This window comes from Rutidosis leptorrhynchoides, chromosome 1, assembly GCF_046630445.1.
Source record: "Rutidosis leptorrhynchoides isolate AG116_Rl617_1_P2 chromosome 1, CSIRO_AGI_Rlap_v1, whole genome shotgun sequence".
Classification (NCBI taxonomy): Eukaryota; Viridiplantae; Streptophyta; class Magnoliopsida; order Asterales; family Asteraceae; genus Rutidosis; species Rutidosis leptorrhynchoides.
Genome location: NC_092333.1, coordinates 666,054,527 through 666,073,814, shown reverse-complemented (window position 1 = coordinate 666,073,814; position 19,288 = coordinate 666,054,527). Strand labels below are relative to the sequence as shown.

At 36.9% G+C, this 19,288-nt stretch overlaps 1 protein-coding gene across 1 annotated transcript; it reads right to left on the bottom strand.

The window, feature by feature from the left end:
* Positions 1–5,016: 5,016 nt before the first annotated feature.
* Positions 5,017–9,291, bottom strand: LOC139885894 (uncharacterized). The gene is made up of 4 exons (XM_071869648.1): positions 9,079–9,291; positions 7,135–8,205; positions 5,903–6,280; positions 5,017–5,500 (listed from the first exon to the last, which is right to left on the bottom strand). Coding segments are annotated over exons 2-4 (1,419 nt in total). The 5' UTR covers positions 8,174–8,205; positions 9,079–9,291; the 3' UTR covers positions 5,017–5,498.
* Between the last annotated feature and the right edge of the window lie 9,997 nt (positions 9,292–19,288).

Here is a 19,288-nt window from a genome sequence, read left to right as displayed (position 1 = left end):
CCTGTTTCTTTTAAATATGTTCTCCTCTTACCAGCGTCGGCTGCACTTACAACCCTTGTCGGTCCCAGATTTTTTTATAAAATAGGTATTCTCATAAGATGAAGATTATTTGATACAGATCCTAGGACGTATCATTATTTGTTTAGCTTTTGTGTTTCACTTTAAGTTATTAATAATATGATTATTTAATTATCACATTTTTAAATAATAAATATTATATTGATATTTCTTGACTAGTTAAACTATAAAATGAACCAATGAACCAATTGGTTCGAGTGGTGGTTCGAGTGGTGGTTCGAGTAGTGGATTTATGCGATTTCGGTAATGGTCGGATGATTTTATAATGTGGTGTTTGGTGGTGGTTTCTGTGATTCGTGTAGGTGCTTTCGGGTTGTTTTGGATACTTTTTTAAGCGAATTTAGGCGATGATCGGTGTATGAGATTGTTAGGGTTATTTTAAAAGTGCAAGACCTTTTTGTTGAGATTTATATTCGTGATTTTAGATTGACGGTTTTAAGTTATTTTGATGATCGGTGTAGTAGGGTGACTTTAACGATCTTGGTTTCGGTTTCCTATTGATTCAGTGGTTATGGGTTCAAGTCGTCGATATTGGTTGTGTTTTTTCGGTCATTGTTTCTTTCCCGTTAGCATTTCTTCATTTCACGTTACCACTCTTGGTTAGATTGTGTATGATCAAAACTCTTTGGCTTTAAAGTTTCGATGGGCTTGTCTCAATTATCATGGTGTTGATCGTTATTGATTTTTCATACGTTTACGTGATTTCTGTCGAGTGATTACCCGTAAGTGGTAATGTGTAGTGTTGATTTGGCTAACGGGTAAATTCTTAGATTGTTGAATTGTAATGTGTAGTGTTGATTTGGCTAACGAGTAAATTCTTAGATTGTTGAATTGTAGCCATATATGTCGTAGTATTTCTATGTCTATATGTATTTTTATCGAGTTGTAAGTTCTATTATGTTGGTATCTTTTAGGATCGTTGTTTTTTAGGATCGTTGTTATTAGTAGCTTTATGCTGGTTTTATTTTTTAAATAATATTCTCACCTCCCTTAATTCATTGTTATGGTATCAAAGGATTTCTAACCAGTAACATGAAGTCAATTCTCTATGCAACGAAAAATTGATCTCAATAAGCCTATAGATGAAACCGCCGCAAAAAAAACAAAAAAAAAAAAAAAAAAAAAAAAAAAAAATGCCCTATAAATGATAAACCTATAATCAAACAAGACCGGAGATAACTAGCACTAGTAGTATACAACTAGAAAAAAATTCGACCGCGCGTTACTGCGGTTGTATTCAACGCGCGGTCGAATTTGAATATATGTTGTTTGGTACCTAATATATCTAATAGGTTGAGTTGTTTGTTGTACGTGTATGTATATGGATGAAATATAACCCGAAATATTTAGTGTTTTTTTAACGATGTCTGTTTCGTGCGTATTTAGTCCCGTTGTATTCATTAGATTTTTTCGAGTTTAACGGTGATTTCGGAAAAATTTAACTCGCACCGATCGAGAAGATAGGGCCCGTTAAAAATTCGGGTGAAATTAGTTTCTTTTATTTTAATGAAATTATATATTTACGCTTTCTACCCCTGAAAAAGTGTAAAGTTAAGGGACTGTTGTGTAAAGTGAGGCGAATTTGAGGGGCCTGTGAACGCAAACTCATAAGAACAATCGAAAATAACTGAAATTACGATTTTCACCATGACAATTAGTATAAAATAAAATAAAAATAAAAATAAAAATATATAAATTATCCAAATAATATAGATAGAATAGAATTACGTGGATAACCCATGTGGTTTTTTTTTTTTTTTTTTTTGGGCAAAAAAAACGATAACATTGATACGGATCCAAAGATCATAACAGTACAAACGATTACAAAGGACATCCAAACAGCCGACACAAGCGGCAAAAACAAAAGAAACCTAACCAACGGTCCACCAACGGGGTGGATAAACACGTTTACAAGGAATCTAAACTAACAAAGGGACAACCAACTAACCGAAAGTACAAACTGATAAATAAACTAATAATCAATATAAAATCGGAAAAACACCGATTATACCGAACGACAAGACCCCAACAGTAAGACCGTTAAATCCAAATCAACAAAGCCTTCGAAATTAGCTCCACCTGCAAAAAAAAAAAAAAGGTTAATAAAAGTCTGAGACGAGCCAGATCTCCAACTGGGAGATCGTCGCCTGGTACGTCCCAAGCCTCACAACCGGAAAGGAGCAGCTAAACAGTACAAACCACGGCTAGATCATCGTAACAGGAACCCAAACCCCACCAACCACTACCCAAACCACCAGCAGCTCCAGTTGCTACCACCAACTGGGAGGCCAAACCACCAGAACCACCAATGGGACAGACAGTAGCTTCCAACACCGAGACCGGACACAACCAGCAGCCACCACCAACTGGGTGGAAAACCGCCGTTCGCCGCCGGCCGGCAATACACCGGCGAAGCAAAGGTACCAGAAAAACAGATGAAGGGACAGCGAGAAAAGAGTACCAAACAACCATAAACACCCTAACCACGATAACGGTGGTTTGTGGTAATATGGCCGCCTGAAGCCACCGTAAACTCGCCGGAAAAGGAAAAGGATACAAACGGACGTTTATTGAACGGAAAAGTAAAACAAATAAACAGATCTGACACTAACCGAAAGGAAAGTAAGAAGAGAAGACCTACCGAACCTCCGGCGAGTTGCCGAAAAAATGGCCGGAAGTCACAAAAGCTTCTAACCAGGTCATGAGGGAGATGGAGGAAGGAAGAAAATAAAACGAAAAGGAAAAGGTACCGGACCACCGGCGGCAAACCGGTGGTCGATGGAGATGAAGAGGGTTGCTTTAATTTGAATTCTAGGGAAAAGAAACGAGAGCGTTTTTTAAGCTTTTAAATTATTAAGCTTTAATTTGAATTCTAGGGTTACAAACTATAAACCCATGTGGTTTATAGTTTGTACCAGCACTAGTTTTAGATCTGATATGGCCAATATCAACTGAACAACCCCATTAGCTGCTGTATTTGACATGTCAAATGATTATTTCCTTTTCTCACTAGATGACAATAACTACATGCACAAAGCATTAAACGACATTTTGGGGGCCATAATCACCTGTACCTCAATGCTATAGTCCATACCAAATCATGAAATCAAGGTTAGGTCCAACCAATCCATGATCTCATATGATTAAAGTAATGCTGTATCTAATTTTACTAACGTTTCATCCCCAAATCATAACAATAACAATATATAATTATGTTAAAAAATTATATGAAGTCAATTTTTTCGATGAAGCAATAAAAATATGACAAAAAAATGAGGCACTGTTAATGTGAAGTTTTCTGCATATACTAACAAAATATACCTAGTAACTCAATTAACATTAAAATCAATGGTATTTAAGAAAATTGTTCCATTTAACAAACATATAATCAAAAATATACAAAAGAAAAGCTTACACACAATTTAGGAGATAGAGACTATTCAGCCAATGAGAATAAAATCAAACCAATTTAAAAGATAGACTATTCAGCTAATGAGCATTAAAATCAACCCAATGCATTAAAATCAACTCAATTTAGCTAATAGAAAATTCAGCCAATGAGCATAAAATCAACCGTATTGAATGAAACCCTAACATGATGCATATTGTCAAGCAGGTCGATTTCGAAAGTTTGTAGACTTAAATATAATGTTGGTCAATCAGGTTGACATATTTTAGACAAGACAACTACAGTTGCCTTTGCATTAAGGAATATACAAATACAAATTGTGCACACAAAATTGCATCCTTTAAGTATATAATGTATAATGATTAAAACTTAATTCCATCCCAGAATATCCATCAATATTTCCATTTTATCCTAGGCTCCTTGCACTATCTCATATAGATAGATAAATCTACATTAATTAAAATCATATACTAAAACCTAAAGGCAAGCCAAAAAAACGGATATCTTGAATGAATTTAGCATGTAACATTTCTTTTTGTTTATCATTTGGTCTTCCTTGAGGGAAGGGCACCAACTTTTGGAGTGTAAATGAGTCGAGCTAATCGAGCTCGACTCTAAGAGCTCGATTTGAGCCAAATTCAACTAAGTTCGAGCACGAGCTTAAATAAATTATAAAGGTTGTTTAGTAAACTAGCTCGACCTTCTTATATCGAGCTCGAACAAGCTCGCGAGCCTAGACAAGCCTTCATTAATATACATTACAAACTATTATAATAATGATATACTAAATATAAGTATAAGTATAAAAAATATATATAAACGAGCCGAACTTGGCTCGAGTTCATATAATATCAAATGAGCCAAGTTCGAGCTTAATATGTTTTGCTCGAATCGAGTCGAGTTCAAGCTCTTAGATTTTTAAACAAGCCAAGCTAAAGCTTGATTCGACTCGTCTACACCCCTACTAACTTTGCATGAATATCTAAAAGCTACTAATCAAATCGTGAAATAAATACGAGTTCACCTTCCTCTTTTTTTTTTGACAAATCGGTAACTGAATTCGCGTCAGACAGGCGTTTAATTTCCCATGATCCTTGGTAAACTAAGGGTTTAACATATAATTGTTGCTGAATTGATGCACTACGATACTTGATGTAAGTCAAGCAGCAAAGAAACCAGATCAATCATATAAATCAACAAAAAAAAAAACGGGGTCTAATGAATGAAGATCAAATACTTCAATGTGAGATCATGAGTAATAAATAACCCAGTTTCATCTTCTCCAGTTCAGCAGGATAATTATTAGTTCCTAGAGGTGGCAACTTTAACTCATTATATTTATAAATGAGTAGATTCAAATAATATATCATCCTTATCAGCTAAAATAAATTTGAACTTGCTTTAAAAATGGGTCATATAAGTTGAAGGTTTACCAAAATGTAATTTTAAGATTATGGAACTTTAAATTATTCATTATAAAATAATTCAAAAATATATATATATTGTACATATCACATATGAACCCTAGTATTAAAAGACAAAAATAAAAAATGAAGAAACGCGTTACAGGTCAATGCAACCCCACCGACCCATTTTGATCTGCACTAATAAACCCATTCAAACAACCCGCTCCCGCCTGTTTTGCCACCTCCATTAGCATTACAAGAGGAACTGAAAGAAGGAAGACTTCAGTAAAAGAAGACACTAAACCAATGACTAACCCAGCATTCAAGAGAAACATTTAGGTTAATTTGGAAAGAGAATTCAAAGCACTTCCATTTCTTTCAAAACAAAAACGTGCAATATGGTTTGCGTCAACAACTAAAAATCAAGACAATTTCTGATTAAATTACAACAGGCCTCAACCACAAGGAAAAATAAGCACCTGAGTTTGAGTTATGGAGTATGATATCTTATATGACCATTAGACCTCTAATGAGTGAGCTAGTTAATAGATGATGTGGAGAGCACGCTGATTTCAGGACAAAGACATGTTGAAATTATGTCCCATTCCTGTAACACAAGACAATCATGTATATAAGGCTAACAAAATGGGCAGAACCCGATTTAAGTTAATTTGTTGATACTGATAAAGATGAAGAGGCATAAGTAGAGGTAGCAATTTTGACCAATTTACCTATGCATTGGTCGAATATGATTATCTTGTATCTTAACAGGTTTAAAAAATAAGCTTTAAAAACGTTTCAAACGTGATACAAAATGTTTTCTAATGCACAAAACCTTTAATAATATTTTATTTACAACTTACTTTTGGAATAATAATAAGATAATTGTCTTACTTGACACAAGTTAGATTAATACTTGTTTTATTTCAAACCAGCCAACCCGCCCATTTTGCCACCTCTATAGCATGACTTGAGACAGTAAAAGCAGAAGCATGGATATAAGATTTACAGTTATCCACGCGCTGAATAGATTGTCCAGCATCAATCATACTGATATCCATGTCATGATTGGCTGTCCAACCAGGTTCATACGTTTCAAGAAATCCAATCTTTGCCTTGTTGGGTAGATCATGAGGATGAACAAATGGCACTCCTGGGGGCCACCCAATCTCCAATCGAATGTTTCCACATGGACTGTCAAGCGTATGAATGTGACTCTCACACTCCTTCAGGGAGCAGAATCTCAGCTTGATGCCTTTCTTATCAGCAATGTCCTGAACCCTCTCTTTCAGAACTCTTTGTGCTTCAAGACGCAACCTTTTCGAAGGTGGCAAAGGCTTTGACCTGGAACTGTTTTTCTTCCTCTTCATACAAGGTTTCATAGATCCTGTATTAGTATAGCATCGGCTAAGGACCTGTTGTTAAGAAACTTCTTACTAAGAGCTACTGTGCAGAAAAAGAAATTATAATTCGCACATTATAATTATAGGTTAACATAGCACATGAATTTGTCATTATAAAAATGTCTCGGTGACATGATAAAAAGATAGTGTCTACATAAAGGTTAACAGCCAAAAAAGGATAAACAACTTTGGTCCAACTTCTATTTCGGTAACCGGCTTTGGTTTAATCCATATAACCTTGGAACTTATATAAACTTCTGATTAAATGTAACTCTTAACCTAATAGCATGTTACTAATTAATCAGCGCCACCTTATACAAGTTGATGGATTTTGTAAAATATATCATGGGTATGTTTGGCAAAATTAGTTGGTAGCTGTTAGCTGTTTATATGTATTTAAGTGTTTGACAGAGTATCTGGAACTGTTAAAATAAAGATTAAAATGACAAAAAGCTAGGAGCTTTTTCTCAAACACTATATCTATTAGCTTTTAGATTTTTCCTTCCATCTAAAAGCTACAAACGAAACTTTTTATTAAATAGGAGCTTTTTCATAAAAGCTAAAACCTCCAAAAAGCTTTGTGCCAAACAAGGACATCTGACTTCCAGGATCTAAATGATATTTGGAAACTTTGTTGGGTGTGTAACAAGGTAGGTTACGTATTAATGTTCAAGTCTGCAAGACTACAGATAGCATATATAATTTACTATAAAGAAATATAACGAGTACCCAACAAAAATATGAAATTCAGTAAATGATTAGTATAAATAGATATTAGATATTAGATATACATAATAAATATGTGTGGTAAACTTTTCTGTGTTGCAGAAACACTGACCTTCTTGTACTGTAGGAAAACTGAAACTCGGGAAACTGTTTCTGTTAAAGAGTTGGTCCAAAGAGTGCGGTCTCTGCATAAAGTCGTCAACTGAAACTGGATGCTGAAACTGAGCTTCAACACCATGACCAGCGGCTCTCATCTCTGAGCAATTAAGACTAGTCATAGATTTAGGCATAAGTTTGTAAGTAACAGAACACCGCCCATACAAGTTACCATGTAAATTACTAATATCAGGTCTATGCAGTGCAGGGCTAACATAGCCAGCAGTAGCATGGTACAAAGCAAGTCCAGGGTACACAACCGCTTCTTGTGGACCAAGATCACCGTCCACAAGCACCCAACGGCCATTAAAATCTCTAATATGAAGACCCGGTTTATCTGATTTCATAAGAGATATTAGGCTTTTGTCAACTTGATGTTGTTCATGGTCTGAAAACATAACTAGTTGCCCGTCTTCTTGGGTTGTCAGATTATGATGTTGAGCTCCTTGAAAAGAAGGGCGTGCGTGACAACCAACTGACAAAACAGAAGATGATATTTCTCTGTTTCTTAAGGGTACACTATCGAGTATTTCAGTGAAAGCGCAACTACGTAGGTTTAAATAAAAGCTGATTGCGTCAAGTATATCACGTGCTGCTCGCCCAAGTAAAACGAATATATCCGCCAACCCGACAGGTGGCAGTTCAATGTCGTTATTCGGTTCAATTGAAGTTAAACCTGGTCTGTAATCATAACTTTCTTGCCACAGATGGGGATCTGCAGAGTATCCAGACGTCTTACACCATTCACGTGAGTCAAGCACATCAGCAGGTGGATACGGGCTTTTTTGACTAAAGTACGATCGAGCTGATTCCAAGCAACACCTCAACAAAGCACCATCATTAGCTGGCAATTGGATAATGGCAGCGGAATATTGAGCAAGTGACTGTGATAGAGTCGAAACCGATAATTTGTATGTGTCTGAAGGAACTCCTTCAGAGGCTATTAAGTCTGTAAGCTTCACACGGCCCAAATTTGGCAGGCCATTTCCAGCCATTAATAACAACTCGCACCTCCAGAAAAAGCTGTCTGCATTATATTAACCACGATTTGGCGACAGTTAAAATTACTTCATAAGAGACTTATAAAACACAATGTGACTAGCATATGAACATTACAATTACAAAGAAGTGGTTAACGACTAAAGCCCGAGATAGGAGGAAACGATTCACCCCCAACATCAATACCAGCATTATGTTTATACAGCTACTAAAAGATTTCGATAGGATCTTACATGTTAGTCATTAAGTCCAAACCAATATCATGTTGAACCTTTTGAACTGAGTTCAATGCACAGTAAAATATAATCAGATATAGTAACAGCACTCGAACAGAGATGGAGCGAAACTACTGCAATGTCATTTATCGAAAAGTAAAATAAAAGCATCGATTTATACGTTTCTCATATACTACTCGTGTTTATATTTCATTAACAGCTTAACGTCATCCCTAAGCTAGCACTTGCGAGTGACGCGAAATGCAATTTAGTAAGTTTACATATAAAGCTCAGTATAGGTCACTGTAGATCAGCAATTAAATCCTAGTTAATCAACTGATAACCAACCAATTGCGTGATTAAAACTAATACATAATATCTGTTTCAATAATTTGAGTAACCATACATACGCCTAAAACATCAACCTAAAAATACGTTTAATCCATTCCATTCTATGCATGACACGTGTCTCACTCTCATTGTTACGCCAAGATATATGATGTATCTGCTAAATTAGGTATTTCGTTTAGCAGATGAATCATTTTTCTAAACCTAAATAAGGTCCACAATTCAGATTAACAGACTGATTGCAACATCATAAAAGTAATTCGAAGTAAATAAATTCAACAGTTCAGATTACATAAATAGAAATAAGGTGCTACAAATTCACATTAACAACAACGAACCTGAAATCGATTTGCACGAGCAGCTAGATAACTTAGGTTATAATTTTAGAATTAAATTATAAATAGCTCTCAAAAACTAATCGACTGCTTTAGAAACCCCAATTCTTCAAAACGACAGATTTTGGTTACATATATGCCCTAATTTATCAGTGATCTGGATATACGATTCCTGTGAGGCCGGTGTCCTGAAAAATCGAGTAAGTATCAACTTCGTTTTCTCGCGAGTGATAATCATTTAAGGTTTAATTGCAAATGCAGACATAAAGTATGTAACTTTGACAATTACTTCATGAAAATTAATTAGGGCTCACATTTAGTTAGCTTTTGCTATGTCTTTAGTGTGTAGGGTTCGTTTTCTACTTCCGAGCCTAACAGCACTTTTGAATCTGTTGTATATTTGTTCGTCTTTTTCATCTTTTGATGAAGAGATTTTGTTATAATATTATCGTTATTTTGTCAAAAAAAATAAAAAAAAAATATGGGTACTAGGGATTGAAATGCCCCGATTCATTAGACATTCATATGCACCCGCTTTATAATGGATATTGATCATGCATATTTTTACCATAGGGTTAATATGTCTGTTCAATACGTAAAAGGGGGGGGTTTAAGGATTTTAGAACAAGGCTCTCCAGTCCGGCTACCGTGAATAACCCTGGCCGATATGATGATATTGGCGGGGTGGCCAAGTGATTAAGTCCACCTTCGATAGCGGTCGCTGATCAGAAGGCCCCCCACATAAGGTTGTAGGTGCTAGTTTAATAAAGAACTAACATGTTAACCTTGAGGACGAGAGATGATGCTGATGACGTAAGACGTGTAGTAAACGATGATTACGTAATGCGATCGTGTCCAGAATGATAATTAGGGTTTGTATATATATAGGCAAACCCTAATTCTAGAACCATCTACGATAGCCATAATCCTTTCCATAACAAACTCCCCCGAATCACAGAGATAATTATGGAAAAGATACCGACTTGATGACCAAGCAACCGCCGTACCGGGAACAAAGGCATTCGATACATCCCCGCATGCCGCATACCGCATACAAAGTACACGCATACGCATGCTAGCGGGAGCCCGCATACGTGTAGAATGCGCATGCGGGTTGCGGTATCATTATGTCCCCCCCAGTTTGATATTATATGACGCAAGACATATGATATCAAACTATTAAGCGTGAGAAAAAAACAAAAAAATGGCTAGCATTAAATTTTTCGCGTGCGCCTCGACGTCATTAAATGCCTGTCACTGTCGCAGAAGCCCATTCGGCTGACATGACGTAAAGTGGCAGTTGGCAGGCGCGTGTTAGCCACGCGCAACATTGGGCACATCAAACTGACACCCACGCGCGTGCAAATAGCGTCGAGCGTTGATTGCGTTACACGTGTACAGCCACGATGAAACCGTTTCACCCCATGACTTCCAATCCTCACTATAAATAAACGTCATTTGCTCTCATTTCTATTTTTCTGCCACTTTCTTCTCCGATACGCTGCAAAATCAAGTCTGAGCACATCCCACAAATTCCGCCCAACGTCAAAAGGTTAGTTGTTCTCCGATTACTTATAGAAAATGACTAAGGCTGACGAGACGTATGTAGATAGTGTAGCATCAATTATAGAGCAGAAACATATAGATTCCCTAGTTAAACAATACCATCCACTAGCACAGTATAACCCGGCGCCACCCTTGTCTGATCAACGTGCTCACAAACCACCGGAGAAGAAGGTAGCCATATATGAGCATGCGTTTAAGCATGGCAATTTTAGGGTACCTCCTTCCGACTTCTTTTTAGGCGTTTTAGATCATTTTGGCGTAGGGTTAGGGCAATTACACCCTTACGCAATAGAGAAGATTGTACTGTTTGAGATGTGGTGCGTTGCACTCAACAAGGTGCCCTTAGTGAAGGTGTTCTGCCACCTATACCGCTTAGCGAATCATCACAAGTCGTGGTTCACTTTCTTCGCTCGTCAGAACTTTACCAAAACCCCCAAATCGAATGCGGGTCAATGGAAAGAAACATTCTTTTTTATTGACCAAACTGTTGTTGGGGCCAATTTTCCGCAAACGCTTATCTGGCGCGAAAACGTGGCAAAGGACGTGAACAAGACCCACGCCCTTGATGATGAGGAAACAAAACTATTAGCGGAGTGCGCTAACGCACAACTTGTGCACCGGTCATATGGGAATGTGATGCTACGGTTAGGAAACATATCCGCGCACTGGCCCTGGGAGAACATGCGTCCGGCCATAATCGCACCGAATGGCAAGGGTAGGGATAGTACAAATGCATATGAATATTTAACCACTAGCGTATACATACATGTTCTAACATTGCACATATGTTTGCAGAGATGAAGATGAAGAAAGTGCTTACCGCAGAGGAGATTGCGGCCATCTCATTCCGCAAGCAGAATGTTAATGAGCCGCTTGAGCAGGAGAAGACTGGTGAGAACGAGTTGCAAGCACCTGCCACCTCGGGCAACAAACGCAACGCTGCCGAAGCCACCCAAACCAAGCAGAAGAAGAAGAAGAAGCTAACTCCCAAACAGATGGAGGATATGCGGAACGACCATTTTGTTCCCGTGGATCCGGCGTCTGCAGATCTACCTCCCCCACTACTGGTAAGCGTGTCTTACGACGCAAATACTGCACTGATTTATATGTACTAACGAATTGCTGATATCCAGAGCATATTGAAGAGACGCATCAGACGCCACCGCAGGCAAATCCGGACCTGGAAGCTACCGCCGAGTCCAGGGACAAGCCGATACACTTTGAATCCGACTCTACACCAATCCCGCCACACGGTAGCTTCAGATTGGCGAATCTGGCGCAACTTACCCATTCCTCTGCTGAAAATGCCGCAGAGCAGTCTGCCTTTCTGCAACAAATCTTTCCGGCTGAGTTCCGCAATCAGCTTGCCGCACTGCCCTTTCACCAAGCGCTCAATGCCTTCGTCCAGAACGGCCTTGTGTTCTTTGGTATATTTGTGGATCAGGCCCGTCGCTCCACTAATTTGTATCAAGTGGCCGTTCGAAAGGAAACAGAGTTGGGAGTGCTGCAAGCAGGCGTTGACCAGGTCAAAAAAGATAGGGACGCCGCGAAAGAAGCGCGCAAGGCAGTGGAGGTGACTGCGGCGAAAACAAAGACCGCGCTGATTGAGGAAAGAAAAAAGAACTGCGAGCTGGTGGGGGCGGTTGACCAGGCTAAGGGGGAGACGGAGCGCCTGCGGTTGGAACTGGAAAGGGTGCGCAGGGAGATGGACGACGCGGTGACCGACCGCGAGCTGGCGGAGGCAGATTTGTCAAAGCTTCGCACCTCCCTTCCTGTCATAGTGCAAAAGGTAATGGACTCGGGGCCCGTCACCGAAAAGTTCAACGCCTACGTCGATGCAGTGAAAGAGCATGACCGCAACAAGGTCATGCTTGAGGTGATCAAAGGATGCGACCTCACGCTACCGTACCCTGAAGTTGTGCGGAAAAATTTGAAAGAGGGTACAGCGGAGGCGCTCCTAGAAGCGGAGCAGGCCATCCAGTCCATCCTGATCCCCTTAATAGACGCTTTCGCTGCGGATCCCAATATGGGTACTAGGGATTGAAATGCCCCGATTCATTAGACATTCATATGCACCCGCTTTATAATGGATATTAATGAACTTAAATGAATAATGATACAATCATATGAATATAGATCAAATGGATATGGATATAGATAAAAAGTTTCATACAAAATATGGTCATTAACACATGATATACATATAAAAATACATAAATATATACTTATATAATTATTATAACAAATGTATTTACCGTTAAATTTACATTTTTCTTTCAACCTTATAATGGAAATACTGTGATGTATTACAATAAAACACATACATCTAATAAAATAAATATACTAATTACATATTTTCATAATCTAAGTTTAATAATAAATTCAACAAATTGTGTACTATGTTCGACAAAAATCACTCATTCTTGTGAAAAAAAATTTAATTATGCCATATTATATTTATTAGACTTAATTACGTCAACCGTCCTTGAGGTTTATCTTTTTTTTTCCACCCTGGACCCTAAAGTTTTTTTTATCCATCCTAACCCTTAATGTTATAATTTGGTTTCAAATCCGTCCCTGAGACTAACTAGTGTTAAGTAAATCCTTGTTAGTATGAATAATTGGAGGGCAGTTTGGCCATTTTATATTGAAAATGCATTTGTAGTGTAACATCCCGCGTTTTTCCGTTAAATTTATTTTTAACACCGTCTTTTTTTTTAATAATATCTTTCGCTATTTAAATTCCCAATTTCCGTTGACTAACGTTTATAATATTCTCGTTATTTAATTATAACATCACTCGTCTACTCAAGCGTTTTTAAAATATTTCGTTTGGTTAATTCCCGCACCCGACTACAAACATGAGGGACTTAAGTTGACAAGTGGGCAAAGTGGTGACTAGGTCAACTAGTCAACCACTTCACCTCCTCCATTCATTTCCACCAACACCTTCCACATTTCTTCCTCTTTTTCTCTCTACTTCTCTTTTATGAACATAAACACCAAAATCACAAAATCATCATCTAAATCCGATTGGAGAAGCAAACATCAAAACAAATTACATATTCGTGATCCTCTCTTCATCCTCTTCAATTTGATACCAACTTCATCTCATTTGGGTAACTTTCTAAAATCACTAATTTTATGTGTTCTTGAGATTTTTGAGTTATAAAGTTGTTAATTAGTGTCTATGGCTCATTGTGATGTCGTGTATGTAATTTGTATGCTCGATTCGTTGTTTTTGGTGTAACTAGTTCAATATGAAAATTACTTGCTAAATCCTTGATTTTGGATGATCAAATGTTGTTAGATTGTTAAAGTGCATGTTTTAAAAGTGTTACTAGTATCATTAGCTTCGTTTTGATGTATAGGTTGATTAAGGAAACTCCAAGAACATGATTAATGATTTTGTGAACTTGGATTAGGGTTTGATGAGCTTTACATGAACTTTTGATGCGTCAAATGCTATGAGATATTGTTGTTAAGCGTTTTGTTGCAATGTGTGTTTGATTACCTTCGAAACGGCATAACATACATGTAAATTGGTTGCCCGAATCATAAAATGCGTTTTAGAACTTGAAACTTTGATTATGAACGTTTAATGCGGTTTTTGGTTGTTGTTAGTGATGAATTGCTTGATGAAATGTGCTTAGTTGTTTTCCTTGTCAAATTACCTTTCTAATGATATAGGTTATGCGTTTTAAGTGTTTTCGGTGCATGAAATGTGTTATATTGTATTTTGGTTCGTGACTTGGACCATTTTTCTGCAAACTGCATGATTCCCAGGTATTGCGCGCCGCGCATTTACCCGCGCGCCGCGCAGAATCAGAGATCCCAGATGTTTGCCTTCTTGGTTGAGTTCTGACCAGAAATTGCACTTGGGTGCGCGCCGCGCAAAAGCCCCAGGCCACTCTCTTTTGTTTTTAAATGTCACAAAAATGTTTCCGCTTAACTAAAACTCCGTTTAACATGAAACTTGACTATTAGGCTCTTATATGACTTCTCGTCTTGGGAAAATTGTCGGATACCCGACCCGACCCCGTTGACTTTGACTTTGACCAAGTTTGACTTTTAGTCAAACTTAACCAAACGATTATACAATCGTTCTAACATACTTAACTACTTGTATCGTGCATGAAACTTGACAAATTGATTCACATGCTATATTAATCGAGTCGTAACGAGCCATAGGACTAATTGAACATCTTTGACCGTTTGTGTTTACCGTTATTGATACAACCTATATGTTTAGGTCAAGACTAGCTTTGTCTTTGCACGCGTCTACTTGTTGAAGTACTTTATTAACTCTTGCACTCGAGGTGAGATCATAGTCCCACTTTTTACTCTTTTGAACTTACTTTTGGGATGAGAAAACATAAACGATTCTTTTGAACTAAGTGAACACAAGAACGGGAAAACAAACATTCTACATACGAGTTTAGAACGAAAATCCTCAATCCGATTATCATTAGTTACATCAGATAGTGTAAGCGAGAACTTATGTTATATGGCCATATGGGTTTGACAACCCTCATCTTTGACGGTTCGCTACCGTCTACGGATGAAATATATTTTCGGGAAACAGTGTTGTTCTAGCACTAATTTATGGGGTATTCAATGGACGGAATGTTAAGCTTTGATAATTGGGTGCTCGTGAATATTAACTTTTAGAATGTACTATTATTCAACTTTGCAAATCTTGTGGTTCGACTTACTTTACTTTTACTCACTTACTCAAACCTATGATTTCACCAACATTTTTGCGTTGACAGATTCTTCTATGTTTTCTCAGGTTTTCACATGGCTATTTGTTACACGCTTCCGCACTCTTTGATTACTTGATTGGAGTCTACCATGCATGCATACGCTAGGGATAGCATTTTTGGATTCAAACTTTTGTCTACTTACTTACGCTATTTATAGCAACTGTGGTTTCAAACTAATTATGTCGCAAATTATTTCATTCATACTTTATAACTTTGTAAACTTAAACTTATTGTCGATCCGTTTGTTAAACTAAACTTTGTACCTTTCAAATGAACGCGACATAATTTTGGTCAAACGAGTCTCATATAGGGACTACGACCATGCAACGGGACCTAAGTTAACGACGCCGTCAATAACGGTTTTGGTCGGGTCGTTACAAGTGGTATCAGAGCGTTGGTTGTAGAGAACTAGGATGCATTAGTGTGTCTAACAGAGTCGTTAGGACGCATTAGTAAGTCTAGACTACAACCGGATAGTTAATCATTGCATTCTGACATACATTTGCTATAGATAGCACTTACTTGACTACTTGTGCATTATACTTGAATCATTCTTAGGAAAACTTTTTAATGGTACCCAACCTTCATTATACGAACTCGTATCCTGCAACTTTAGTTCGGGAACTCTGACTCCTTGGTTGTTATTTCCCCCGTCTCATCTTACTATCCATGAATATTGTAAAGTCACCGTCACTACTCTAGATGAGTATCGTCATCACTGTTTATCGCTACGGTTGCGTACTACTCGTTATCATGACTCGTTACTCTTTTCGTACCTAAATGCATTATTGTTTGAATCGAACCGATTTGACGTGAACAATCATTTATACACTTCCCACGGGGGAACGCTTCTTTATAGTTGCACTAATTCTTTCGATTCAATACGAGTCACGTTAGAGACGTCGTTACACTTTGTTTATTTTAAACTTCACGATTACACGAACTTGAATCTATAGAGTGATGTGGGAATGGAGGTATGAGTTAGCGTAATATAACGACACTCGATCAACGTGGTTATATTACGGTAAGACATACCAAAGTTCTAGTGACGCGTGATGGTGGTTAGACTCGATCAACCTAAACACCACCATGTGCCATGTACATGACTTCATCTTTTCATGTTTGGACATCTGAAAACTCCGAGGATATTGATAACAACCATACCGGGGACACACCTTCGACTTTTGTCGAACTGTATTTATGCTTCCGAATGAATTACCGATTCCTCTCGGCTTCAACCGTATGTTACACGTGTATACTAGCTCGTCCTCGCACAGTCTTATTGACTAATTACAATTTACTCGTTATGCTCGCACTGAGGCGGAAACTTCTCTCTCACCACACTCGTACTTCCGATTCAGGAAATCTTTATTCTAAACTTTCAATGGAGGGAGGGACTCTCCACGTGATACTAGTATTCACCTCGAGGGTGAATAGTTCCGACGAACGTTTTTCTTTCAAAAACCGATAAGAAATTTGTCCCGACGAACGTATTTGGAAACAGATAAATCTCCCGCGATGTGAATTTCTTGAGAAACTTGTTCCAACTAACGTTTTCAAGTCCTAACTGTAGTGACCCGAACTTTTCCATGTTTATATATATTAATTGAGAGTGATATTTACATGATTAAATGTTTCCAACATGTTAAGCAATCAAACTTGTTAAGACTTGATTAATTGAAATAGGTTTCATATAGACAATTGACCACCCAAGTTGACCGGTGATTCACGAACGTTAAAACTTGTAAAAACTATATGATGACATATATATGGTTATATATATAGTTAACATGATATTATGATATGTAAACATATCATTAAGTATATTAACAATGTACTACATATGTAAAAACAAGACTACTAACTTAATGATTTTGAAACGAGACATATATGTAACGATTATCGTTGTAACGACATTTAATGTATATATATCATATTAAGAGATATTCGTATATCATAATATCATGATATTATAATAGTTTAAAATCTCTTTTGATATTATAAACATTGGGTTAACAACATTTAACAAGATCGTTAACCTAAAGGTTTCAAAACAACATTTACATGTAACGACTAACGATGACTTAACGACTCAGTTAAAATGTATATACATGTAGTGTTTTAATATGTATTCATACACTTTTGAAAGACTTCAAGACACTTATCAAAATACTTCTACTTAACAAAAATGCTCACAATTACATCCTCGTTCAGTTTCATCAACAATTCTACTCGTATGCACCCGTATTCGTACTCGTACAATACACAGCTTTTAGATGTATGTACTATTGGTATATACACTCCAATGATCAGCTCTTAGCAGCCCATGTGAGTCACCTAACACATGTGGGAACCATAATTTGGCAACTAGCATGAAATATCTCATAAGATTACAAAAATATGAGTAATCATTCATGACTTATTTACATGAAAACAAAATTACATATCCTTTATATCTAATCCATACACCAACGACCAAAAACACCTACAAACACTTTCATTCTTCAATTTTCTTCATCTAATTGAACTCTCTCAAGTTCTATCTTCAAGTTCTAAGTGTTCTTCATAAATTCCAAAAGTTCTAGTTTCATAAAATCAAGAGTACTTTCAAGTTTGCTAGCTCACTTCCAATCTTGTAAGGTGATCATCCAACCTCAAGAAATCTTTGTTTCTTACAGTAGGTTATCATTCTAATACAAGGTAATAATCATATTCAAACTTTGGTTCAATTTCTATAACTATAACAATCTTATTTCAAGTGATAATCTTACTTGAACTTGTTTTCGTGTCATGATTTTGCTTCAAGAACTTTGAGCCATCCAAGGATCCATTGAAGCTAGATCCATTTTTCTCTTTTCCAGTAGGTTCATCCAAGGAACTTAAGGTAGTAATGATGTTCATAACATCATTCGATTCATACATATAAAGCTATCTTATTCGAAGGTTTAAACTTGTAATCACTAGAACATAGTTTAGTTAATTCTAAACTTGTTCGCAAACAAAAGTTAATCCTTCTAACTTGACTTTTAAAATCAAATAAACACATGTTCTATATCTATATGATATGCTAACTTAATGATTTAAAACCTGGAAACACGAAAAACACCGTAAAACCGGATTTACGCCGTCGTAGTAACATCGCGGGCTGTTTTGGGTTAGTTAATTAAAAACTATGATAAACTTTGATTTAAAAGTTGTTATTCTGAGAAAATGATTTTTATTATGAACATGAAACTATATCCAAAAATTATGGTTAAACTCAAAGTGGAAGTATGTTTTCTAAAATGGTCATCTAGACGTCGTTCTTTCGACTGAAATGACTACCTTTACAAAAACGACTTGTAACTTATTTTTCCGACTATAAACCTATAATTTTTCTGTTTAGATTCATAAAATAGAGTTCAATATGAAACCATAGAAATTTGATTCACTCAAAACGGATTTAAAATGAAGAAGTTATGGGTAAAACAAGATTGGATAATTTTTCTCATTTTAGCTACGTGAAAATTGGTAACAAATCTATTCCAACCATAACTTAATCAACTTGTATTATATATTATGTAATCTTGAGATACCATAGACACGTATACAATGTTTCGACCTATCATGTCGACACATCTATATATATTTCGGAACAACCATAGACACTCTATATGTGAATGTTGGAGTTAGCTATACAGGGTTGAGGTTGATTCCAAAATATATATAGTTTGAGTTGTGATCAATACTGAGATACGTATACACTGGGTCGTGGATTGATTCAAGATAATATTTATCGATTTATTTCTGTACATCTAACTGTGGACAACTAGTTGTAGGTTACTAACGAGGACAGCTGACTTAATAAACTTAAAACATCAAAATATATTAAAAGTGTTGTA

Coding starts and splice junctions, on each gene's coding strand:
- LOC139885894 (XM_071869648.1), bottom strand. CDS start 8,173: ATGGCTGGAAATGGCCTGCCAAATTTGGGCCGTGTGAAGCTTACAGAC. Junction 6,281..7,134: donor TTTTCCTACAGTACAAGAAG/GTCAGTGTTTCT, acceptor ATACTAATACAG/GATCTATGAAACCTTGTATG.